Source organism: Octodon degus, unplaced genomic scaffold (genome assembly GCF_000260255.1).
Source record: "Octodon degus isolate 3935 unplaced genomic scaffold, OctDeg1.0 scaffold00013, whole genome shotgun sequence".
NCBI classification, from domain to species: Eukaryota; Metazoa; Chordata; class Mammalia; order Rodentia; family Octodontidae; genus Octodon; species Octodon degus.
In genome coordinates this window covers 25,877,296-25,904,826 of record NW_004524589.1, presented here as the reverse complement: position 1 = coordinate 25,904,826, position 27,531 = coordinate 25,877,296, and the positions used below count along the sequence as shown (strand labels likewise).

Sequence of the window (27,531 nt, the reverse complement as noted above, 5' to 3'; positions counted from 1 at the left end):
GTGGATTTGAATTTGGAGCCTCGCTCCGCTGCGCGGAACGTAGAGCGAGGAGTTGCCATTCGAATTTGCGCCGCCGCCGCCATGCGATTGGCCGGTTCGCGGACAGCCGCGCGACGCGATTGGCCAGTCGTCCGGCGGCCCGGGTTCCTGGTTGGTCTGAGGCAGCTGCGGAAGCGGGAGTTAAAGAGTCTGGCCCAGTGGTGAGAGCTGGCCGGGCCCCCCGGGAGCGCCCCGGATTCGAAGCTGAGGGCCTCCTTTAAACACACACCTGTAGGTACGTTCTTTGTAGTTCCCGGCCTGTCTTCCAGCCTAGAATTGGAGAGCGCGGCTTCCCCAGCTCCAGACTTGCCTGCCCACTCGCTCCGGGTGAATAGGAGCAGCGAGGGGACAGATGTGGAGGAGAGGGGAACCCAGAAGTGATCGCTCAGGGCTGGGGTGACAGCCCCTGTGTCGTTCACCCCGAAAGCCAGTTGAACTTCATTCTCTCGAAATGGATCTTCCGGTCTGGTTGTCTGGCTGTGCCGCCGCGGTAGTCGGGCAGCCCGTCTTTCGGTCCCGGGGAGCTGGCGGAAGGCGGTGTGCGAGAGAGGCGGGGGCAGTTAACTCCGGACCCCGTCGGTCACTCATTGCCCAGCGAGGGCCACCGTGCAGAAACCGGGCACAGCTTCTCGGTCTCTTAACTTGCTGCTGCAGGGGATTGTCTCGTAACAGTTGGAGCTTGGTAGAGAATTCCTAGAGTATGCGAAAGATGCTTGTAGTGTTGAGATAATGAATGAAAAACCACAGAGGTAAATCCTTCCGTTGGAAAGGGACGTGTGCCCACTGACGTTTAGTTGTCTCCGAGGAGGGCCTGACCGCACTCATATTGGGTTGATGGCTATTTATAAACCACTTCATCGCTTTGAGTTTGTTAAATGATAGTACTAATAGCTTACCTCTAGCTTTCAAGGTTATTTCGAGGATTACTTGCAAAGACGTGTATGAACTATAAAAATAGCTCAAGAACATTGGATTTTGAGTTAATTTTTTGTGAAATATGTGTTTTGTTGACTGCATTTAAATTTCCAGAATTAATAGCTGCAGTACTTTGTAATTCTAACGTATGCACTTCTGATTTCTTTTTAGTTTACTTTCTGTGCTATGGGAGATGTCAAAGAATTAAAAATGCAGATAACACCGGAAACTCCAGGACGAATCCCTGTTTTAAATCCTTTTGAAAGCCCAAGTGATTACTCTAATCTCCATGAGCAAACTGTTGCTAGTCCTTCTGTTTTTAAATCTGTAAAATTGCCAGTAAGTTATTTTTGACTAATGTACACTAAGTTTAAATGAAAAGAACATGATTTTAAATGTAAATATCTTTTTCGAGGTAAGGGAAGGGACATGTATAGCTATAATGTACTCCCTAAAATTGTGGTCATTATAATCAAGTGATTATGCTAATAATTAGCTAGAAAAAATTTAGTGTTTTTTAAAAAATTAATCTCTAATTGATACACAAAGACAAAATATTGTACATATTTATTAGTAGCATGTGATGTTTTGATACATGTGTACATTGTATAATGCTTCCATCAAGGCAAAGGTATCTATTCCCTCAAGCATTTATCATTTTTTATAGTAACAGCATTCACATCCAGATTTTTTGCAATACACAGTACATTGTTGTTGTCAGTAGTCATTCTGCCATATAGTATCACACTGATACTTCTTACTCCCATATAGCTAGTCTTTGCTTTCATGGAGTTGAAGAAGTAACATGTGTTAGTGTATTATAGTTGTAAGTGTAGTTAGATACTGTGATTGAAGATATATCTACTTCCATGTAGAAAAGACTCCCTATCATTCTAATTTGATCAGCAACCTTTGAGCGTTGTTATGCATCAGATATGGTGCTTAGCAATTACACCGTTTACCAGTTAGGGTCACTTAGACACAAACCTTCAGATACTCCATTGTAGGCAGCAGCAAACAAACAATTTCCATTAGAGACCAGACGAGATATTTAGGTCTTGCAGGTTATTTGATTCCTGTCAGACTACTCACCTTTGCCTTGTGCCTAAAGTGCAGCCATGAAAATAAATACATTAATAAATATGTAAAAGGGACCCCCACAAAAAAATCTGGGCAGCATATAAACAAATGTAGCTGTGCCCAAAAAGTTTTATTTATGGACTAAAATTTGAATTACATGCAGTTTTCACACAATAAAATACAGTGTTCTTTTGTGTCTTTGACCATACTTAGTTTGCAGGCCTTTGTAACAACAAGCCCTCAATTAGTAGGATAAATACAAGTGGTAAGGTGATATGGAAGGGAATGCGTTCTTGTAAGAGATTAAGAAAGTCTGTAACTTTTATCGATTTTGTCTTTGTTTGCTACACTAGTTTTTTTTAAGTCTAATCTATGAACCTAGCTAGTTATTGAGGAAAAGTGCAAATCAGGTGGCTTATTTCTGTTGTCAGTAAGCCATTTTATAGTTTCTGTCAATGGCAAACCCATGGCACCCATGCTGCAGTGGGCATCCAGAGCCCTCCCCGCGGGCATGTGAGCCAAGTCACCACAGCCAGGGTTTGACCAACTGTCAGCGTGCACACAGCAGCACCGGTCACGTTAAGTGCGGAAGAGTGCACCAAACACAAACATTGACCTTTCAATAAAAAGCTGTTTGTATTGTTGTAAGCTCTCTTATTGCGTTTTTCTTTTAAGACAAAAGATGTTCATGTATGAGTTGTGTTTTCTAAATGAAAACCTCAGAATTCAGGTTTAATTGCATTGTTGGTACTTTGTGATAAATAAGTGGGTTTGGGATGGCAGTTGGGCACTTGGGCACTTAAAAAGTTCACCACTGCTGATTTGTATTGAATCTTTTCATTAATCTGATCTCCATGATTTTTAATTGAATCATGTTAAAATTTAGTTACCTTTTAGTCTTAATAGAAACTCAAACTGAAATGACTGTGATTTAAGCCTTACAGCTACAGTGGTTCAGCGCCTTGGATTTTAGGGCTGATTTTGTCTAGGTTGTATTTCTAATTAAGATGTGGATAAAGCTTTTGATTCTGATCACTGAAAGGCAGCATTGGTTGGCATTCATGATTATTTTGAGAATGAACTGTTTTATGAGCTGTTGCAGCTGCTTCTGTAGTTTGCAATTTATCTTAAGTTCTTAGTGAAAGATCTTTGATAAAAGAAATTTTTATTTTTACAGGGGTCTGGTATTTCTATACCTTTATTTCGTCTGTGATTTTTTTTCCCTAGTATTACATAATTTTTAAAAAATCACACAAGATTTAGATGTTCTAGAAGAAATATGTCAAGCCAGTTGATTTAGTGTGGTTTTTTTATTTGAAGACATGTTTCAAACTATCTTTATAATTACAGTATACCCACTCACATTATTTTGGAAGGGGACATTAGCATTTTGATGAACTAGTTTGCTTTTATTAATAAGTTCACTGTCTTTTGTTAAGACTCCAGGAGAATTTAGATGGTCTATTGATCAACTAGCTGTAATAAATCCTGTAGAAATAGACCCAGAAGAGATTCATCGTCAGGCCTCATACTTAAGTCATTCTCGGTAAGTTTTCCTTTCTTGCATTTAAATGTAATAACACATTTTAAAGTGAAAAGATACAGGAAATTGTTAAGGTTCAATATATGTAAATGTAAAGATATTGAAGGATAAAAACTTCTGATGTGGATTTTCCTATTTCAATGAGTGAGTTCAAAGAACTGTACCCCAAAAGAGATCCTGACTAATAGTTCTAGTCTGGGTAGGAATCCTTTTAGAGATAACCTTCTTCCTCTGCTACTTACAAAATAGCTCTGTTCCCCCACTTGGTAAAGGGAAAGGCATTGTAAATTTGTACCTTTTCCTGTGACTTCTGACTTGGTTTTTTTTGATATAAAGTACAATTGTGTTTAGCATCTATATATCTTTATGGAAATCCCCTTAACAAGTTATCTGTTGAATGCAAGAGTATTCAGTAGCAACAGTGTAACAGAACTTTTTGGGCATCATCCAACTTCAACATAGTTCACTGGGAAATTGGAATCATGTTTTCTTGAATTGTACATAATACCTGAGTAGCCCTAAACTTTGTTGTGTGTTCTATAGGTTTCCAGGTTCCGTGATGACTAATGTAGTGAGAGTATGTACTTGTGTATGGGAACAGAGCTAGTTTTTGGTTACAGATTGTCAGGAAGTAGTTGGACACTTCAAAAACAACAAATACGTGACATGATCAGCTTTAAATTTTGTCTTAAGGTTTATGTGCTATGAGTCCAAAAATTGGGATCATTTCCCCTTTGACTTTTAAATTCATTCACACAGTGATTCACACATTGAGGCATTCTTGCAAATACTTGTCTGGCTTTTCCACTCTGTCCTTTCTTTGTTTGGTAACTTGCTGACCATTATTCACTCATAGTTACTGAAATGTCCATCTGAATTGCTGTAGGAAGGGAATTGAATGGAGATAAAGCATAAAAGGATTTTCAGTTAAATTTAAGTAATACCTTTGAAAGAGAAGGTGAAAAAAGATCTAAAATCAAATCATTCACCATTGATGAGTTCAGTAATATTTTGTCTCACACAAACTGTATTCCTTATTATTTCACCTTATCTCTTCAACATATTGAATCCTGGGTAACTGTTACATCAGTAAAGAGATACATATTGAGCACTGTGAGACACCATGAGAAACAACTGAAAAAGTATATTGGAATATTAGATTATAGGGGTTTTTTTTTTCTGTCTCTAAGAGGTAACAATACAATTAGATAACAGTTAACACATTTTCACATTTTTGTTGGGTTTACAAAGAGAATCTTGGTATAGTTCAGTAGATGGGTTTGTGATATAGGAGAAGCAGAAAGAATGGGAAAATAATGTAGTTAGTTAACGTAATTCAGTAAGTGATTATGCCTTCGACCAGTAACAGTGAAAATACCTCTAACACACTGATTCATTCTTAGAAATAAACAATGGTCTTCGGTGCTTTGGCCTAACTAATCCGAACTCTTTCGCTTCATCCCTCCCATTGCATACCTTAACACACAGAAAATGCTGAGGCACACTGGTTTGTAAACAGGAGGTGACTAATCCTGAAGGCCTCTGACCTTCCTCCTTGCACAGAGATTTACATTAAGAACACACTTTAGCAGTGCCCATCATACTGGGGTTCTGTGGCCTGCTGGTCAGGGTGTCCTCCCATGAGACTTTCTAGAGCCTTCTATTGCCTGCTCTGTGGTATTTGGCCACATTGATTTTTACTTCTTCCAGCAACCAGCTGACTCTCATTCTTGGAGCACCTCTGATGAAGCAGCACAATGTTTTTGGGTAGATCAGAGCTTACCGAAATTTTAACACACTATCATTTTGACTTGGTATGCCCATGATAAGAATTGAATTATCCCCAAAATTGTTGGTCAAGCTGGGACATGGACATCATCCCACTAATATATTTTCTCATAATTCCCTTACTTGATAAATCTATTGATTGCAATTTATGAAACATGTATATTTGCATAGAGCTTTGTTTAAGCCAGGATAAAATACTTTTGGAGATTACATAATTTTAAATTGTTTGTAAAAACAACTCTGCCAATTTGTTGATAGAATGCAAACATTCTCCTTGAAAAAGAATAAAGAAGTGGTCCTGCAAGGCTGACTGCTGAACTCTTGGCAAGTCTGTGCCTGTGCTTCAGACCCGACATTTGATATGAAATCTCATAGCTGAAGAATTAGTGTATTTAGTTTTTTCCTCAGCAAGTAATGGCATGTAGGAAGCAGAGAATTCATTTAGACAAAATTTGATAGTTATGATTTATTTTATAATTAATATTTTTATCTGTTCAGAGTACAAGGAATGATAGTTTCATTCCTCTATTTCAGAATAAAAGTTGACCCTAAAGTCACCAATATGATAAATTAACCTTAATGGAATAGACAGAATATGGACAATTTGGACAGAAATTCTTAAATTTCTGTCTAGTTAAATACCTAATTTGTGTCGATTAAAGGACACACTTTGTTCACAATATTTTGTGTTGTTGATAGTTTAAATATAATACTATAAACCTTTCAAAAGAAAATATTATTCCATTCACCGTTTGAATGGGAAGGAGGGAGGTAAGCCTAGCAGCTAAATGCTAAATTTCAAAATACTACCATTAACTCAATGTTACAAGATGCCAATTTTTCTTTTAAAGTGAGTTTAACACTTGCCAGTTTTCAGTGGAGGGGAATTATTTCTTTGAAAGGTTATGATTTTAAATGTTCAATAAGCTGAAGTAATGGCATGGTTATTTTTCTTCTTTATCTCTGTATAGAATAGATAAAGATGTGGAAGACAAAAGACAAAAAGCCATTGAAGAGGTAACTTAACACTGTCGCTGATCCTTAAGCCAGTCAAGGATTAATTCTGCATGCGTGTCACCTCTTTTAGGAAGACTTTCTGCAAACCCTGCCCCTCCATCTCTGCTCACAGCAGCCTTGTGCCCCATCTATGTGAAGCACCCTTCTGTGCCCAGTGACCAGTGACCAGCTCTCTCGGTGCTGAGTACATACACACAGCTTGCGTGCTCGCTCCCCAGACTCACTACTTTGGGGCCAGTGTTGTGCCTCATTCTTCTCCTTTTCAGGGCCCAGCAACATTTGTTTTTCTGGTGCCCTCAGAATATTGGAGTAGCATGAGGGCTGGCGAGGTAGCTCAGGGGACTAAGTGCCTGCTTAGGCAAGCATAGGGACCAGGGTTCCAACCCCGGTCCCACCTGCCACGCTGACCCCGCCACTGGAGCGCACAGGCAACTGAGTCTGGGCATAGTGGTGCATGCCTGTAATCCCAGTGCTGGAGAGGCTGAAGACAGGAGGAACACTACGAGTCTGAGCTATGTAGTGAGACCCTACAACACTTACATAAATGAAGAAAAAAAAAAAGAATATTGAGTAGCACAAAATTCTCTTTGAAGGTGGAGTTTTATGTAAAGGTCATCAAATATTTTGGGGCCTTCAAAATCTAGATGGGGCTGGATAATAGATTTATCATTACTAATGCTGAGGCCTTTTAAGACAATGTATTTCATGAACTAAGTTAAAATGTGGCTTGCTGGGGCCTGGCCTTAGCTCAGTTGTTTAAGTGGCTGCTTCCACAAAGCTGTCAGCCTCAGGTTGCTGTAGTTCGATCCCCACAACACAAGACAGCCAGTCATGCCTTGAAGGCATTCGGCGCAAAAAAAAAAAAAAAAAAAGTGGCTTGCTGAGTATAAATTAAAAGTTTTTAAGTAAAAAAAGTGAACTTTTTCACGTTTTGCTCTTTTATATGCAGAATTTCTTAGTGTGTTTATCTAGTTTTTTCCTCAGAGAATCTTTAGATCGTGGCAGCATTTCTGATTTTTCCTTTTTCCTTCTCTAACCCCTGTTCCCCGCCTCTATTCCTCAGCTATACTTGGCACTTCTGCCCCCAAGAGCACTCCGTGGGGGCACATCCTGAGGTCAGGAGAGGCACTTGCTGCGCTGTAGTTGTGGGCACTGTCTCCTGAATCTGAGATTGTGGCCTGTAATCACTTCAGGTTTACTCTTTCCAAACATTCTCTGCTTCTTTCTGTCTAGCTCCAGAATTTTGATTGTTGTTATATCCAATCATCTATTTCCTACCCAGCCAAATAGTCTAGTCTCTAATTTTCCAACATTTGGGGAAATATACTTTCTTTTTAGAATCCTTAAAATTTAAAAGTACACTCAGTAGATAAAATTTAAGGCAATCAAAAAAAATTAAAAAAAAATTTTAAGGCAATCAAAGGGGGTTCATAGATCGGAAACAAATTAATTTTTATTTGTATTTTTGAAAACAGTTATAAATTCATGATAAAGACTAACTTTCAAATGCAAAAGGAAAATAGAAAATGCAAATGAGAAGCTTGTATTCCTCCAGCCTGTACCCAGAAGGCAGGTGCACTAACAGCTTTTGTCTGTAATTAGATTTTTTTTACCATAATGACATCTATCCATCATTTTAGACAAATAGGTTCACTCTTTTCATACTGTTTTACATCTTGCTTTTTTTGCTCGATAATCTTACATTTTTTTATAAATACCACATACAGATTTTTATATTCCTTTTATTCTGTATTGATAGATATTTAAGCTGTGTTCCTTGTATTTATATCATAATTTTGTCATTAGCTAATTTATTTTGTATATTTGAAGTATAGTCGTTAAATTATAGGTTTAGTGAATTTTCACTTTGGGTGATTTTACCATGTTGCCTTCCTATAAGGGACCCATTTATACTTCTGGTTCATTATAATATTGCTTGTTCTTTCTTACCTGCAATACTAATTATTACCAAAGTCTTTGAAATATGTGTTACTCTTACTACTTTAAAAATAACATTTGTTACTTAGATTTTTTTTTTAAATTTTGAGTGAACTCATGTGTATTATACTTCACAAGTTTGTGAGTTCTTTGTTTTTTTTCCTGAGAGTTATATCATAATGATTCCCATTCCTTTTGTTGTTTTATGTTTTCCTCATGATTCATAAGTAGTTAATTTACCTTGTGTGTAGGCAGATAAAAAGAAAAAGGTGGGGCTAGGAGATAACTGGGTGGTCTAAGCACCTGCCTGGCAAGTGCAAGAACCAGGTTTGATCTCTGATCCCTGGTACCACATGCCCTGCTGGCCCTGGAACCTTGGGCACACCCTGCTGGTCACCAAAACCAGGCATGGTGGCGCACACCTGTAATTGCAGTGCTGCGGAGGCTGAGACAAGAGGATCACTAGGAGTCTGAACCGCGTAGTGAGACCCTGTAGCAAATGAAGAAATTAATAAAAGATTAAAAAAAAATTTTTTAAGCAAAAGATTTTCCCCCAAAATACTGCCTTAGGAATTTAAATAAAGAATAGAATATAGCCAGCCAGGGGCCCTTTGGTTACAGACTATGGTTTATAGTGATTACTACTCTTTCTAGTATAAATAATGCAACTACAACCACTAATCTGCCACTGATAGAACATCACAGAAAGGGAATAATACAGTTACACACCATGGCATGTGGGAATCTACCACATAGATCAAAAGGGAGTTAATTTCAAGAGTGTAGATATTAGCAAATAAAATCAAATAACTAGCCTGTGATAACTTGAATATTTTAGCGTAATTTACTTATAAATTTATACACTTTGATACTGAATAATGGCTTAATAACTGGTGTACAAAAATTCTTAAAATTTTAATAATTAGATCTAGAGAGCTAGCATGAACTAGCTTCAGCCCTCCATTTATTTTGGCTTATGTTTATACCTTTGTCTCAATTTATTCTTTCCCTCATAACATGTGTTTTTCCTTCCTTCCAAAATAAAGTTAGAAGACAAATTAAAAATGTTTTCCATGATCTGTGCCTTAGCTTAACTTACGAGTTTTAAGTTAAAGTAGTTGGTTGGAAACATTATTTCTTTTATATATACTTTACATTTTTCCATTTTGCCTTTGATCCTTTTTGTTTTTAAGATTAATAATTTAAAATAATTGCAAAGTTAGTATATGGATGATTAATGGTTATGTGAAAATACTACAGGTACCTTTTCACATTTGGGGCAACATTTGTGCCTAATTGTGACCTTAATTTTCCTAGTTTTTCACTAAAGATGTCATTGTACCCTCTCCTTGGACTGAGCATGAAGGGAAACAGCTTTCAGAGTATCATCCCAGTAAATGTGAGTGTACTTCAAATTATATGAGTAAAAATCATAAAATAAAAATATTTTTAAAGGCAATGAATGTAAAGCAATTTAGTGAATCTCATGTTTATTTGCTTTAGTAAGGAGTTGTATAAAATTAAATTTCTGGATAATAGGATTTAACTCTTTTTAGGGTATGAATCAATGCTTAGCTAAAATACATTGTTTTTGCATTATTTTATTTTAAATTAGTTTTTCTTTATGACCTTTATGAATACCATTTAAAGTGAATCAAGGGCCCAGAGATGCAAAGATCCTTTCTCATGAAGGTGAAAGAAAGGTAGAGACTTAAGTGATCTCAAGGATGGTGTATTATAGCTGATTATCTGCAAACTTAATAAGAAATTAAAGGGGAAACTAATAATCTTCCAATATCTTTATTCCGCCAAGTAGTGGTCGTCTTGTATTTGTTCTCACTGCCTTTTGTGTGTATTTGTTCGCAAGCAGTGTTCAGACGTCACTGGTACATTCCTTATTGCAGTGGGATTGCTCTTCTTTGCAGCATGCTTTAATTATGTTCACAGTATAAGAGGGGCTATTTGTTACATGCTTAACAAAAATGCAACAGGAGCAGATGAGTGTGTTGAGCACTTTGACCACCAGGGCAGTACTAAGTATTCCAAGTAATTCCTTACACATCATATGAGGTGGGTGTAACTGTAGGCCTTATTATATAGGTGAGGAGCATTCATTTTAGAAAGGTTAGAGCACTTGTCCAGGGTACATAGCTGATAAAACTGATAGAACCTGGATCTTGGATCCAGGCATCTTGGATCAGATTCCGTGATGTTGGCCATGACACACCAAAGGCAGTCTGTGATGCAGATCTCCATCCTGGATTGTAAACGCCTTGCAGCTATAAACCAGAGGGGAGGCCTCGGTCAAATTATTCAGTCTCTTTGGACCCAAGGTGTTTTGTTTATAAAATGCAAGATTTAGAGTTGTCTGTTACATCCCTCTGAGCTCTAAAAATTCTATGTTCAAATGATAGTTGTATAGCTAGTCCTTTCCTCAATTTTTCATGATGGATTTTATTGCATGTATTTAGTACAGGTCTACAGGGTCTCACTACATAGATCAGACTTGTAGTGATTCTCCTGTTTTCAGCCTCCAAGCACTGGGATTATAGGTGTGCTCCACCATGCCCAGTCTCAGTCACCATCTCAGTGTGCCCTAGGGGCAGGGCCAGCATGGCACACCAGGGATCAAAGCCTGGCTGCTGCACTCTGCCTACACAGGCATTTTACTCTGCTGAGGTATCTGGCTGACCCTGGATTTTATTATATCAACTTTACATGATTTTTTTTAATATCATCATTTCATATTCTGAAAACTTGACAGGAAGACACAAGTACCATAGCCCGTGATATGTCAGCCCAGCCTGTGGTGCCGCACATGCAGCGCCTGAGAGCTCAGGCTCCAGAGCTGGGCTAGGTAATGTGTTGCGCCAAGGGAGTTCTCAGGGAGTCTTACATTTTTGTGTATCTTTTAAGGAGTGTTTTGGACAGATTTTGTTCCAAACTATCTTTTCAAGGATAGTTTATGGTGATCATCCTCGGAAGAGAGAGTGTGCCCCTCCAGAGCAGAGGGGAGGCTTATTTTGCTGTCCAATAAATAAACAGGTTGTCTCCTTCTAGAGCACATTTACTTGCAGACCATCCTAAGAATGGGATTTCTTAAGCTCAGTGTTCATCATGACACCCATTGCAACTTTTCATAACTAACACAATACCTGAGATAATCAGTTATAAAGAAGATAGGTTTATTTTGGTCCACAGTGTTGATGGTTTGAGTCCATGATTAGCCCTGTTGCTTTGGGTGATGGTGGCATGGAATATCATGGTGGCAGCATGTGGCAAAGGAAGCCTGTTAGGGCCAGGTGTAAATGACATGAGAAAAAACTGGGGTTTTGTCGTACCTTTCAAAGGTATGCCCCCATGACAAGAAAACCTCCCGCAAGACCCACCTATTAACATCATTACCACCTCCCAATAGCTTCAAGCTAGAGACCAAGACCTTGACATGGGGCCTGTGACTTAATGCTGATTTATCAGTTTCCTTGGAGTGAGAAAGTCCTGCAGATTAGTAGAGCACACCCCTGGGTGAGTCTGGGAGACCATGAAGGTGTCACCTTGGGTATCCCAGATGGTCCCTATTGGCTGCTTGCTGGCACTGTACCCCACTCTCTTCCCAGCCACCTTGACTCTCCCACTCACTCGGCCATCTCCAGCCAGGTCCTACCTCTGAACAGCACACTCAGCTGAGAGCGTATCATAGAGTAATCCTCTGAGGAGTAGATTAATCTGCTTTGGGGTACATTTTAAATTTAAACCACAACACTCATGAACTCATAGGTGGAATCTACAAAGGTCAAACTCACAGAAATAGAAAGTAGGATAGGGGTCAGAGTGTGAGGGTAATGTAGCCAAAAGGCATAAAGATTCAATTAGAAAGAATGCATTATGAGAATCTATTCCACAGCAAGGTGCTTATAGTTAATAGTAGATATTTTAAATGGCTAAAAGCAAATTTTAAATTTTTCACTAAAATATATTAAGTGCATGAGGGATAGATATATAAATTAGCCTTATTTGTTCATTCCACAATATTTATGCATATCAAAATACTGCATTTATATATATTGTCAGTTTTTTGAAAAATGAAAAAACAAAGTATGACTTGTACTCAAAGTTAAAAAGAAAACTCATAGAAACATGCCCTAATATCTACCTGTGAATATAGATAATCCATTTTCAAAATATTATAAAATAAATGCTGTGAATATGTAACATTTTAGTCTGGAAAAAGTAGGCTAAAGTAAGTGAGTACAAAAGGGGTGGTGATTTTTCCACTTAAAATGTTTTACAGGTGTTAACAAAAATAGTGACTCTCTAGCTGACAGAAAGCTGGCCATTCATCCTGAGAAAAGCAATGGTGAGTGTGAACACAAGCTATAAATAAACAGTTCCATAGGAGGCTGGGTTTGATTTTAAGCTGGTTTGTGCAGTAGCACATTACTCTGGAACTGGAATGGTTTGCTTTTTGTGACTGGTCTGTGAGAGCCAATGCGTCCAGCCATGTAATAGAGCAGGTGGATCTCGGTTGCTCTTTCAAACTACAGTAGTCCGTTTTCTTGTTCTAAGAGTGGGAATCATTTCTGGTTTTGGAAAGCGTTCTTTTGAAAATGTGCTAATGGGGGAAATCTCCCCCAAGTGTAGGCCAGCTTCCTTCTCAATTCAGAGTGCCAGTGCCACGTTAACACATTTCCATCAGTAGCTCGAAGTGGGAAGCTGCTTATGGGAAGGTGGTGTGGCAGGTAATAGAATGTGTAAGTGGGATGATTCGGTGGCCTGGAACGTCATGGGGGCCTGCATGGCACGCGCTTTCATTGATGCTTTCATGTTTGTATTTATTTATTTATTTGCTTGCTTCCAGCTGCTTGTCAGACATTGCTGTCTCTTCCTGTGGATTTTAATTTAGAAAGTGTATTAGGTAAATACTATTTTTAAAATGTTTAATAACTTATATCAAACGTTGTTTTGCTGGCTTTTTGTAAATGGGAATACCTTGTAAGGCTTTTTTTTCCAAAGAAGTGGGTCCTGAATACCTCTCTTTTCTTGAAATGGCCTACAGTAGCTTCTATATCGTAATGAATTTTTCTATACACATAAACTATGAATATCTTATTGGTATCTGTAAACATTAATAATGAAGCACTCCAAAAACTGATGAATAATGTGAGATGTGAAACATCACTATACATAGACATACCTTTTTTTTAAAAAAAACTTTAAAAAATCTTTACCTTTAAAAAAAAATAAACACGTATGTGCCGTTTTTTTAAAACTTTGGTAACAGAAGTACATTTGCGGGTGTGATCCCCAGCCTGCTGTGCTGACCCTATGCCTGGGGCACGCTGAGATGGTGAATGAGACTGGGCGTGGTGGTACACACCTATAATCCCAGCACTTGGGAGGCTGAAAACAGGAGGATCACTACAAGTCCAATCTGTGTATTGAGACCCTGTAGACCCCGTACTAAATACAAAAAAAAAAAAGTATAATTGCTCTTCAAAACGTCTAGCTTTTCCTTTTATTATACTAACATTGAATATAGGTGACTATTTTAGAGCTAATGAATTTGCTGATCAGTCTCCTGGAAACCTCAGTTCCTCATCCCTCCGAAGAAAGCTGTTTTTAGATGGGAATGGAAGTATCTCCGACTCCCTGCCATCAGCTTCACCTCGAAGTCCTCATGGCACTGCCCAGGCCTCACTTGAGGTGTTTTATTCAATAGATTTGTCTCCTGTTCGCTGTCCAAGTCCTCTGCAGACCCCAGGCTCGGTAAGAAGAATACTCACAAGAGGCTGATTTTGGTTTATATTTGCTTAGGTATCTATGTTTGGAATTCACTCAAAAGGAATAGTTACCTTTGGAGTAGTCTTAGTGAACATTAACTTGGTTCACGTATTTTCATTACTCTTTACTCAGATGCTCCAATTTTGCGTGAGAGAAGACTTAATTTATCCTCAGTCTCAGCGAATCTCAATGTGGGTTATTGACTGAACCACGACAGACATACACAGAGTACCACTTGAGTGGCATTCATGGCATAAATGATTTTAAGAATTTGTACAGATCGCTACTTGGTACACAGCGTGATGGTTTGGTTAAACACAGTGCATTTATTTATATTTTGACTGCATGTTCTAACTCAAAATCTGTGTAGCAGTCTTCTCAGTTGTCTTTGTTCCAAGATGTCTTTTGGCAGTTCTGTGAATAATTCCTATTTGTAAATGTTTTAAAAATCAAGATAAGTAGCCTGCAACATGAGTTGAAGAGAACCATAAACAACATGTTTGTTTCTCATTTATGTTATCCTAGGGGCAGTTTTCTTCCAGTCCTATTCAAGGTAGTGCAAAAAAGTACAGTTTGGGGAGCATAACAAGTCCTTCAGCTATTTCTTCACCCACTTTCTCACCAGTAGCACTTCAGATAGGAAAGACACCACTCTCAGGTATGTCTCATCATAAGATACCAGCTCAAGAATTTCGTAGTATTAGTATCTCTTACTAAAGAGCCTCATTTGTGCACAACTCTGAATAATCACTTTTATTAAACATTTAGAAACTTCACTTTGTTTTTAGGAACAGTTTATCTTTAAAGAATAGAATTCTCAACAAAGTTCTACTGTAATGTTAAATATAGTTATTTTGGCAATATTTATATTAAACCTCTATCAATGAAAGGTAATGTTAGAGACAAGTTAGTTTTTAATATGCCTTCTGATCTGTGGGTTTAGATTTTAATAATTAGATGCTCATAGTTTGTTTTAAAGAAAGGGTAGTTGGATATTTTTTTAAGCATAAATATAATGTATAGACGTGGACATATTTCCCTGAAAAAAAGTCATACCGATGTTAGAAAGTTCATCCTTTAAAAAAATCCTATTCAGACTACATAAAATTGAAAACATTTTTGTTAGTCTTGCTTATGTTTGTGTGTGGGGGTATATATGGATACCTACACATGACTGTACATACCTTTTCTTCGTAAAGCAGTTTATTGAACCTGTTTTCATAGGTCATTGAGGACATTTAAACAACTGAAAGTATGTTTGTGTTGTGGTTCTGGGGATGCGACCCCGGGTACCGCATGTGCCAGGCAACATATATGGCCACTGAGCGAGCTCTTCACTCCATGTGTCATTTGTTTAATACCACTAATAACCACTTAAATTCTAATTTTTCTTTGTCACAGAGCTAATGATTATTCTACATGTATATTATGTTACATATAATATACAATAAGTAACAATATATTATGTTACTTATAGCTTTAGGTTAAATTCCCAGAAATGGGTCACTTGTGTTTTAGAGGATTGTGAATTCAGGATTCAGTGTTTAAATGGTTTTTCGTCGCTTTAACTTCCATACTTTTTATTTTTGAATAACTTTCCTATGTTTATTTACCTTTGGGAAGATTGTGTGCCTCTTGCTCATTTTTTTTTTTTAAATTGATTTTTGTTAAACTAATGAAGTTATAAGTCATTATGCCTTATTTTCATCCCTTTGATCATCATTAGATATTTTATTGTGAATATTATTTTTTATAGTTTTGCTTGTCTTTTACTGTTGCATATAATATTTTACACGAAAACAAAGATATTTTTATATATTTACTTTACCACGTACAGCTATTAAATTGTAGCTTTAAGCTGATTTTCTTTGTACATGAATAATTTTGGTATCATAGCAGTATGTTTATGAGGAAATAAGTTTCAGGTAATCAAATATTTAGTTAACACAGGGAAAGAGCTACATAAACTATTTTTGAGCCTTTTCTTCCTTATTCAGACACATTTACTTGTTCTGTTTTGTATTTTTTATTGTTAGTTTTTGAGATGGGGTCTTGCTACGTAGTTGAAACTGGCCTTGAACTCTACGTAGCCCAGGCTGGCCTAGAACTCAGCCTCCTGAGTGCGGGGAGTGCAGGCATGCACCACCATCTGGCTCATGCTGTTGTTTTTCACATCAGAAGTTCACTTTAGTAAACAATACAGTGTCATAGAAATCTAGTTTTTCAGGGCATAGAATATGATTACCATTTTAGCTAGTTTCTCTTTTTCATGTCTTATAACATGGTTTCTCTCTCTGATCTTTCAGAACAAAGGCGGTTTACTTTGCCCTCTCCTGATGCCTCATCTGGAATAAATTCTAACGGAATTGCTAACCCATGTATCAGAAGTCCTTATATAGATGGCTGTTCCCCCATTAAAAATTGGTCTCCTATGAGTCTGGAGATGTGCAGAGGTGGGCCTCCGTATCGGACCTCCTTGATCCGAATTCCTTTTGCTCTGGAGACTCACAGTGAAGATGAGGAAGAGAAAGAGAATGTTCCTGCCCCGGATGCCAGGGATACTGTGGGAGGACCCCTACGGCCGCTGATGAGCGACGCTTCCACTCCTGGGCCCCGCTTCATGGTGGCTGCCGTGTCCCTTACACAACGTCCTCCTGGCACTTCTGGGAAAGTACTAGCTCTGCAGGATGTGGAGCGCGAGAAGAACGACACTGTGGACATGGCTGACCCTGCAGAGGCAGCGGATGAGAACCCTTGGAGTAAGGAGCCCGCTGAAGATGGCAGTTTGCCTGTGCCTGATTTTGTGAGTGGAATTGGCTTTAGCATTGAAAACTCACAAATGTGCATGTCGCCTCTTGCCGAAAGCAGTGTTCTCCCTTGTGAAAGCAGTAACATGCAGGTAAGGTGTTTGGAGGGTCTGTTGGCCTTTACCTACTTTCTCTGCATTAGCCTCTTTTTCCTAAGATGACAGCGTGAGGTACATAGTGGGCTAACTGTGATGACTGTAGCATTTTACATTTTTAATGAATAGCAAAGCTCGCGTGGGACACACCGCTGCAGCTCTAGCCCTGGGGACACTGAGAAGGAAGATCGGTGTGAGGCCAGCCTGAGCTACACAGCAAGACCCCATGTCAAAATACAAAAACAAAAAGTATCCAAAAATATCAGGAGAGTTAGTTCCTTTTCAGTAGGGCTAACTATGCATATTTAATATACTTATTAACATTTATTTAGAGTAGGAAGAGATATGAATGGAAAAAAATGAAGGCGCTTCATTTTCATAGACCACTAGAGGTAGGCGGCCTGGCAGAATTTCTTTCTTTGAATCTTGTGCCATACAGGAATGTAATTTCCAATGTAATACTCTAAAAATACATTAGTTTTGGCTTTTAATTTTCAGGGAGGGAAAGTGAAGTTTAGATGACTTTTATATGTGTCTTTTTGTACCTTTTAGAAATGTGACTTTAGCCAATACTTTTCATGTAACTATACATCTCCAATTTCCCAAGGTCTGGCCACGGAAAAGTCTTGATTTCTTTAACATGTATGTTTTACAACCAGCGTTTACATCCAAAAATATTGTTCCACTCACTGTGCTATGCTGTGATCAGAGCAGGACCTTAGAATGGCTGCAAGGAAAATTCTTAGCCGCCGTAGGAAGGGCTAACTAATCCTTAGACGGCACTTAGTACTGCTAGTGCTATATGGGCTCTTCCTGTGTTAACGTAGGTGTACTTTTATATCTGCTCTGCAGCTAAGGAAACAAGATAAAGAGGTTAAGTGAATTCCCCAGAGCATATATAATCAGCAGGTGATGGAACCAAGTTTTGATTCTAGCAGTCTGACTTTAGAATCCTTATTATTTATTTAGTCCAAGTCTGTACTAACTTGTGATATCATGAATACATAGTATTTTGCTTGCAGGTGTTTTTCTAAAGCATTTCATTCAGAATCATATAAATATAGGTATGAATATTTACATAGTTCACTTAACTCTCGCACAACCCTATAGTGCTTTCTGTGTGTGTGTGCAGGGTCTCACTATGCAGCTCCTACTCATAGTGATCCTTCTGTTTTCTGCTTCCCCAGGGCTAGGATTACAGGTGTGTGTCACCACGCCCAGAATCCATCACCGGCTCAGTGTGCCCAAGAGTGAAGCCAGCACAGCATGTGATGCCAGGGATCAAACCCTGGCCCCTACACTTGCCTAAGCAAGCACTTAGTCCACTGAGCTATCTCGCCAGCCCTCCTATATATTTTAGTGTTGTTTTTGTGTCAACACTAAGTTGGAAACTCCTGGAAGGATTCTACATAATTTGAAGCTAACTAGCAATGGTGACGCATGCCTGTAATCCCAGCACTTGGGAGGTGCAGGCAGCAGGATCACTGTGACTTTGAGCTCAGCCTGTGAGTTTAAGCCCAGACGAAATGACATAGTAAGATCTTGTCTCAAAAAAAAAAAAAAAAGGAAATTAAATATATTATTTTGCTCCTACTTTAATACTTAATTGTGGGCCAGCCAGATAGCTCAGCGGATTAAAGCCCAGATTCAATCCCCAGGCCTGCTATGCCGGTCCCACCCCCGGGCATGCTGGGTGTGGTGGTGCATGCCTGTAATCCCAGCTCTTGGGAGGCTGTAAACAGGTGGATCACTACAGTTCTGATCTAGTAGTGAAATCCTGAACACCCTGTAGACCTTTCCCTAAAATACAAAAAAAAAAAAAAAGAAAAAAAAAAACCTTAATTGTCCATCCTAACTGCATTCCTTGTCCAAAAAGATGACATTAGAATTGTTTTTACATATTTTGCCTCCTAGAGTAGGTTTCATACTAGGAAAAACACATATGGTGTAATAGCCTTAAAGGTGTTATTGCTCTTTTTCCCCCTTTATTTTCCGAGCATTTATAGAGGAATTATAAAATACTTCTGTTGAAATATACTGAGTCATCTAATTCAGATACCATTGGAAGCTTACCCATGTTCTCCATAGCCACTGCTAAACTGTCCTGAGTTTTGCTTGAGTGCCTCCATTCCATTTTCCAACTTCTCTGACGATGGAAGACCCCTTCCTTACAGTGAGCTAAAATGTAGTTGTGTCTGTGATTTCAGCGAGCTGTCCTTTCCATCTTTCAGCTACATCATAATGTTTACCTTCTGCAGAGGTTTTTGTAGTTTAAAAACGTTCCATATACTGGTATTTTTCTGACACTGAGGTGTCTTTCAGCACTGGGACACTGCTATGTTTCCCCAGTGCATTTTGATTTACGTCACTCAATGGTCTGGCTTCCTAGACTGTGTCGTGGTCATCATCCTGGAAATTTGCTGCCCTCTAAGGCCCTGTGGTTGCCTGTTTTCTGTATCCCATTCTTCTCTTTCTTGGTTTATTCTCATTTTGCTAGAAGCCATTTTCTGGTAGTTTTCTAAAAAGCAGTACATTTTTAAAGGCATTGCATGTCTGATGAGGTATTTATTCACTTTTCCCTCACATTCAGGTTTAGAAATAATTAGCCTTTAGAGCTTAAACACATGGTTTCATCAACTATTTCAGTATTGCTGGTGAGAAATTCAAAACTATTCCAGTGCTTCATCTTTTGTAAATTGTGTCTCATTCTTCCTTCCCTGTTGATGGTTTAGCACCTTTTTCTTTTTATACAGTATTCTGAAACTTTAGTAATGTTCTTTGATGTGGATTTTCAGCCACTGCAGTGAGCTCTCAGAAGGCTCTTATTTATGGTCTGTAACCTTATGCCTTTTATGTCTCAGATCCTTTCTGGAGTAATTCTGTCATTTTCACTGGAACTCATTTTGATTCTCCAATTTAAAAGCAACTTTTGGCTATACTTGTAAAAAATCTCCTTTTGGTTCTAGCGTCTGCATTTTATCTTTAATTTCTAAACTCATTTCTTCTTTTGCTGTGGATAAGGTGACCACTGAGGCCCTGTGATCCACATTGCCTCCCTCTTCACCTTCCTCCTGTCTCCACTTTTCTTTGCTTCAGTCTCACTGGCCTTTCAGACCTTAGTACCCTGTGCTCCCTACTGTTTAAAGGCCTCTGCACACACTGTGAAGAATTTCTTCTGTCCCACTTCATCTAGCTCTTGTTAGCTCACAGCTTGTTGGTCACAATCTGGGGAATGCCTCCCTCAATCGTACTGGCCAGGCCAGTCCTCATCATACATTTTCATAAGTCTTTGCATAATTTTTGCTTTGTTAATCAGTACTTCCTGTGTGTGTATTTTTATGCTGAAATTCTGACACACAGTAACTATTCATTAAGTATTTGTGGAACAAAAAGAGAATGAATATATAAAATGTCTAACCAGGGAATATATAAAATGAAAATAGTGAGCTAAGATTTAGAACTTTGAGGAAACGTTGAAGGTTTGGATAAAAGATATAGAGCCCCAGAAGGGACTGAGGAGAAAGAGGTGAAAGGAACATGAGGCAAGCATAGTGTCTTGGACAAGCACAAAAAATAGTACTTTTTAAACAAAAAATACTGTCAAAATACAAACAAGGAGTGTAGGCCTTGGGAAGGGAATGTTGGAGTAATAATAAAATCATTAGTGATTGAGCAGCTTCTGAGAAATGAATGGAGAGAAATTCAGAGAAGATGGGGTCATGGAATTGTGAGTGGAGATGACTTTTTGAAGCAGCTAAACTGTGAAGAGAAAGGGATGATAGTCAAAAGCGACATTAAAGTCCAGGATTTTTTTGTTTCTTCACCTCGTTTTCAGTTTAGGTGAAGAAGCAGCATCTTTAAAAATAAGCAAGGGAACTAGGCAGTGGTGGGAGACAAGATCCTCTGAATGGTAGCAGGCAAAGGAGCCGGATTCCAAGGAAAGCCCAGCCAAGTAAGGCATCGCTGTTCACAGTGGGAGCCACTGGGAGTAATTTACTCACAAAGCAGAGGTCAGGTGATGGCCCGCGGACCTCTTAGAAATGGCTGCTGAGAACAGGAGCTTTGCAGTTAAAACTAAGTTGGAATTAGGATTTGTTTTCTGCTTTCAAGCCTATGGGATCTTAAGCAGGATCCACCCGACAGTGAGCAGTGCCTGACTGGTCTTTTTTAGTATCCATTCTTCCCAACAGCAGTGATGCCCACCTCGATGCCCGTGACATCTGCTTGGGACATGGGAAGCTCATCCACTGTGTGGGTGAGAGGATGGGGTCAGCCAGCAGGTGCCACCCTGCTCTTCTGTCGAGTGTGCCTTCCTCCCTCCCATGCAATTGATTTTTCCCTTGATCTACTCAGTGATTAGTGTTGAGTTCTGAGCCAGTTATTTGGCAATAATGAGTATGAGAAGGAAGAGCAATGGGCAGATTATCTGCAAGCAATGTGATGTTTACATTGGTGATCAACAGTGTACCACATGATTGCAAAACAAAGTGCTTCCCTTGAAATGTAAGGTTGTACTGTGTGTCACATGTCACAAGGCTTTTGTTCTATTGGAATAGGACTTCCAGTGATGAACAAATACACATCCTTTCCTAAAAACTAGCTCTTTTTTGGCTTCTGAGTGATAAATTACCCTCATGATAAATATGCATGAGGGGAGTAAAAGTCGTCTTCCCTCTATTTCTCTTTGGAAAGTAGGGCCAAGTGCTGCCTGAATCCCTTGTGGGGCTTTGTGTGTTGCATCATGCTTGACGTTATGGAAATCAGTGAGGTATGGAGCGGACAGAACGTGGGCTTTGGAGCCTCACATCTTCATCCCCCATGACTTACTGTATGACACAGTGAAAGTTAGCCTTTCTGAGCATTGGCTTCCACATCTGTGACGTAGCAGGGGTGTTGAAAGCAGAAAACAAAAGTAGCATTATCTAGAGCAGCATATAGGAGCTGGCATTTTCATTCAGTGTGTTCATAATGTATGGTAGTCCCCCTCCCTGAAGTTGTACTTTCTATGGCTGCAGTCACACACTTCCACATTACATGGAAAACTCAAGGAATAAAGAATACATGTCTTAAATTTCAAACACTGAGCAGCATGATGAAACCCTCCAGTGACCGTCACCATCTTGCCCGGGACACCAGTCTTACCTGTCTCCATCTCCACACCACACACACTGCCCAGTCGCTCAGTAGCCTCTCAGTTACCAGATGGCCCCAGCATTGAAGTGCTGTCCTGGTGACCTTTAATTCACCTAAGAATATCTTCAGAGTGTAAAAGTAGCAATGTTGGAACATGTATATTCCCAAGAGAAGCTACAAAGGACTTCCTTAAAGTGCAGAGGTAAAAGTACAGTAAGAGTTTTTCTTTTTTTGCAGTAAGATATTTTGAGAGATTTATTGCAGTTAATCAGTTACTGTTTCTCATGTTTGAATTAAACCTTATCACAGGTATGCCTGGCTAGGTAAAATATACAATTTTTACTAATCTTAGCTCTAGGCATTCACTGGTTTCTTGGAATAGATCACTACAGGTAAAAAGGATCTATTTTGAGTAGACTCTTTGTTGTTTGGGCCAGAACAATTTGTCTTGGAGTACAACAGTTTTTATTAATGTGAAAACTTGAATGTTTAGAGCCATTACACGTGTAAGTTATTGTAAACAAAGTATGAGTAAATGTAACTTTTTTTACTTTTTTTTTTTTGGTGGTACTGGGGATTGAACTCAGGACTTTATGCTTGCCAGGCAAGCACATACTCTACTGAGCTATCTTCCCAGCCCTGTAACTTACCTTTTAACATGTGTGTTGGTGTGTTTAACTAAAGGCGGCATGCCTTTTATGTAGATTTTAGTTAGATGTTAAATAAATAAATACAATGAAGCTACTTATAAAATGAGCTGGAATATGGGGTTGATTGTATTCCTGCCTTTATGGGTATGTTCACAAAGTAACAGGCAGGCATGCTCTGCATGGCTAGTTCACTGACTGCAAAGGACATGAGAAGATCCACTTCATTGGGAGGAACTGTAAGGTCATACCTCAAACAGCAAGTTCTGGTAGACCTTCCTTTTGTGTATTACTTTTCATCTCATTCAATATGATGAACATTATTACATTGTATTGTTCAGACATAGTGAAAGGTAGTACACAATGATTCAGTTTTTAATTTCCTCCCAATAAACTCTATGTAAATTACCTAAGTGACTTAGTTTGCAGTTTTTGTGGTTTTTTCTTTTTCTCTTTTCGGTCCTGTCAGATGGATAGTGGCTACAATACACAGACTGGTGGAAGCAATATTATGGATACTGTCATAGTAGAAAGTTGCTGCAAAGAAAGTGATGCACAAACCTTGGAAGTGGAGACCAAATTTCAAGTTTGTAATGCAAAGGTATGGCGAAAGCACCAAGCTTCCTGTGGTCCAGGCCAGCAGTATTTACTGTGACTTTTTTCAGCCTTCTCTTCCCCAGTCTGTTTAAAGTTTTAATTGTCATGTTTATGCCCTACCCTGTTGCCTTCATATAATAGGTGCAGGCGGTGTTTTTTAATCCGAACACTTTTCTAACTCTTTATTTGGAATACCAAGTGAAATAAGATCCTTACAATTAAAATGAAATAGAAGAATATGATTATTAGAGAAATAGTACAACTGAAAGATTGTACATGAGATTAAAGACACCTAAAGTTGAGTTGTTTTCTTAAAATCCAAAAGCCTTTAAAGATTTGCATTACATGTAGGCATTTGAGATATGACAAAGGTGTACGTGTTAATTTAGAAATTACTGAGCCTTCTAAATATGATGACTGTTGAAACTTTAGGCACTGGACAGGACAGCCTTAGACTTTACAGGCCAGTTTATTAATAGGCACTGTAAACACAAGCAAACATGCATCCAAACATAACTCTTCAAATAAAGTTTAAAGGACATCTTTTTCTTCATTTTGCCCTTTTCCATTCTCTTAGTACAGTTGCAGTCCGTCATGACATTGTGGGGAGCTGGTACATTGTTCATCCTAACTTTTTTCATCCCTTTTGTTTTGCTATAACCTATTTAAACTGAAGCCAAGGCATTTTGTTTCCTACAGTAAGACCACAGAAGAGGCATTAAGTGGAAGCATCAAGTCCATCCTGTGCAGCAGCCCGCAGAGTACCTGTCAGAAGCAAAGCCCGCTGCTGAAGCTCCTCGCGTATTATTTTTCACAAAGAGTCAATAATGTGATGGTAACTGGGAAAAAACTGCTTCAAGTATCATTCTTAGCTTCATTCCCTCAATGTGAAAAATCAAGGGCTTGGGGATAAACAGTAGAAAAGCTCCCATAACATGAAGTTACTGGAATATAGTTCTACTTTTTATCAATAAATATTTTTGTACATATCTTGAGTGATGTGTTTAATAATTTAAAAACGTGACAGAGCTGATGACTTGTCCTGTCCCAACAGGATCAGTGAACTGCTAAGGTCAGAATTTAGCTCTTGTTCTGAATACTTGAGAAAACTTTAAAAACTGAAGGTACACACATATACTTTTTATCTGTGAACCTATATGCACGTACTTCAACTACAATCTATGTAATAAAACTCTTACAGATATAAAATGGATTGAAGAGGTAGGCATTCAATAGATATTCCTGTAATTGTAATTCTTGAACTATTCATTTCTATGAGGAAAATCTTACTTTCCATAGCAACTGCTTAATTCTTTTAAAAGCATAAATACTAGAAGGGCAATGTAAATAGCATCATTTTGTGCATTGCTGTGAGTACATATGGAAGCCAGTGTAAATACAACACCATTCCTACAGCAGGGACAGCCCTTGGAGGTCAGACTTGGCTAGGGAAAGGAAAGAACGGCGTATCAGACCAACAGTGGAACTAGAGGTCAGTGGAATTCCTGCTGGGCTCACAGCTACGAAGAGGTGGGGATCCTGTATTGGCAGTAGACTGCTATGTTTGGAATATCTGTGGCAAATGTATATTCATATCTACTACTTTTTAAAAAAACTTTTTCAAAGAGGTACAGTAAGCCCTAGAAAATAAAGACACATTGTCACTGTCATTTTCTTCTTTGTTCTACATATTCCATACCTTATTGCTAACTTTCAAATGAAAACAAGAATCTTCCTTGTGTTAATCACACAGGCTTTAAGATCTAAAAATTAATCTATACTCTGGTTTCTCTTCAGATCGTATAAATCTTTCGCCTTTTTAAAAATTAATCTAAAAAGTAACTGCTATACCTAAGTTCTCGACCCTGAAAAATAGGAGGCATCCTGGGTACTGTTTTTGAATAGCACAGCTCAAGAAATGAAGTCGTGCTTGTAATCTAGAATGAAATCCCTCCTGTCACTACTTGATCTAGACCATAAACTCCAGTTTTTTCAAGCTAAAAGAGGATAGCAGCCCTGCCTAACACGGTTTCTTCAGATTTGAGCGAAATGGTCATGCCTCATCCATAGGGAACTGGTGCTATGAGCCTGTGGATAGGAAAATCCAGTTTCCCCCTAAAAGGGCAGTCTTTGTAAATAACCTTGGCATGTCTACCATGCACTTCAAATAATTGCGACATCACTTCCAAGTGCCGTACAATGTTGTGTGAACAGTTGGTACACTGTATTGAGAACAAAAAAAAACCCTATATAGGGATGGGGAGATAGCTGAGCGGTCTAAGCACTTGCTGGAAAGTGCAAGGACCTGGGTCCAATCCTGGGTACCACATGCCATGCAGCAGCCCCGTGTGCTAAGCCAGCCAGTGAAACAGCATGGTGGCACGTGCCTATAATCCCAGCACTGGGGAGGCTGATAAAGGAGGATCATGATGAATCAGAATTTGCATAGCGAGACTGTACCAAATGAATAAATTTGAAAAAAAAAAAAAAAAGCTTACGTATGTTTAGTACAGTTTTCTTTCCTTAATATTTTTAACATGTAGATTCAGAAACTCAGAGGGCCCACTGTATGTGCATATAAGCTGCTTCGCATAAGTCCTGGCGCTAGAAATGAACCATTTGAAATTACCAAAAGCAGATGCCTTGGGGAAAAAAACAAGGTTCCTTTCCCATCTTTACTAAATTGAGATTTGGTTCTGAGTGCCATTCCCCTGATTCCCTCATCTCACCAAATGTTGAAAAAATAAGATACATGATTATCAACAGCTTTACATTGCCACAAAGTTGTCCACTAGCAGGTAAACTATGGCCTACTCAATTTTTAAATGGATGGTGGAGGAAATTCAAGTGAGTAATCCTGAGGGACACACAAACACATAGAACTTAAACATTAATGAGGGTTTAGTGGAACCCCACCATGTTTATTTGTTCAAATACCGTCCAAAGCCTAAAGCAGCAGAATTGAGTGCCACTGCTGCACAAGTCAGCAAAGTACAAAATGTTTGTTCCTTTACACTCCAGGCCTGTATCAGTCACTGACCTATTCAGTTTCCATGGACCCAAGATAACCTCTATTGGAGGTTATTTTCCTTCAGTGAAACATGTCTACCTCAGTTACTTGAGTGCCCACATGACTGTAAGATACTGCAGTTATACTCATTATGCCCACAGATTTATTTGCATCTTTTCAGGGACTGCAAATTCCTTGAAGGCAGTAGTTTACCTGACGTGATGAAATGTGCACCATGTGTGCTTTGGAATTGACTAAGCATGGGGTAATAAGGTAACCCTTTCTCCAAGTATTCTTGGAGACAACAATTTAATATCATCTAGTTAGCAAGGGAAGTAGTCAATGTGGCACACCAAATGTTTACTTTAATTGGTTCCTTTCATTATACCCTCAATACAAGTCTCCTATGCAATCTGGTACAACTGCAATTTAAAAGCCATTGTGTTTTCTACAGGTAACGAGACATTTCATGTAGTGTCTCTATTCTCTGAGGCTTTTAAAATTTTATTTGTTATAGGGACTTGCTTTGTAGCTCCGACTCGTAGTGATCCTTCTGTCTCAGCTTCTCCAGCACTAGGATTACAGGCATGCACCACCATGCTTGGTTTTTAGTGGTTCCAGGCTGGCATGGCATGAGGTACCAGGCATGGAACCCAGGTCCTTGTGCTTGCCAAGCAGGCATTCAGACCGCTGAGCTATCTCCCCAGCCCATTCTTTCTGAATTTTAATACCTTCTTTTGGGAGACACGAGCTGAAGGTCAAGGATGATCATGATACTTAACTACCTGGTAACAAAAAACTTCTTCCAGTCAGGTCAAAATATTCTATTTGTCTTCCTAGCAATTCCCAAACAGCCTTTCAAGGACCATGGGAGACTTGTGATAATAGTGGGGGAGTGCTTACTGCAAGTTTAATAAATTAAAATGGCAAAGGAGATTACATATCAAACACAGACAGCTTTCAAGACTTAGGAAGGACTGCTCCTTGCCTCTAAAAATCTCCTATTTCTCCCTACAGGGAAATAGTTGTTTTTTTTTTTTTTTAACCAATATTAAATAATTGAAGTACTTACGCAAAATTAATCTGCTCTTCAATGAGTACATGAGTGTTCCATTTAAATGATCTTTACAGATCCCTGAAG

General features: G+C 38.8%; 1 protein-coding gene across 2 annotated transcripts; it reads left to right on the top strand.

Annotated features, from left to right (window-relative positions):
- Positions 1–174: 174 nt before the first annotated feature.
- Bora (bora, aurora kinase A activator) lies at positions 175–24,375 on the top strand. Of its 2 annotated transcripts, none has more exons than XM_023709599.1 (12): positions 175–274; positions 1,126–1,293; positions 3,474–3,580; positions 6,337–6,382; positions 9,638–9,713; positions 12,612–12,677; positions 13,179–13,235; positions 13,860–14,086; positions 14,627–14,759; positions 16,408–17,000; positions 23,253–23,384; positions 24,080–24,375. In XM_023709599.1, exons 2-12 carry the CDS (start codon positions 1,141–1,143, stop codon positions 24,080–24,082), a joined length of 1,593 nt encoding a protein of 530 aa, XP_023565367.1. In that variant the 5' UTR covers positions 175–274; positions 1,126–1,140; the 3' UTR covers positions 24,083–24,375. The 2 variants fall into 2 exon arrangements, with proteins under 2 accessions (XP_023565367.1, XP_004626366.2); XM_004626309.2 differs by having other exon boundaries at positions 9,638–9,719.
- Positions 24,376–27,531: the final 3,156 nt, after the last annotated feature.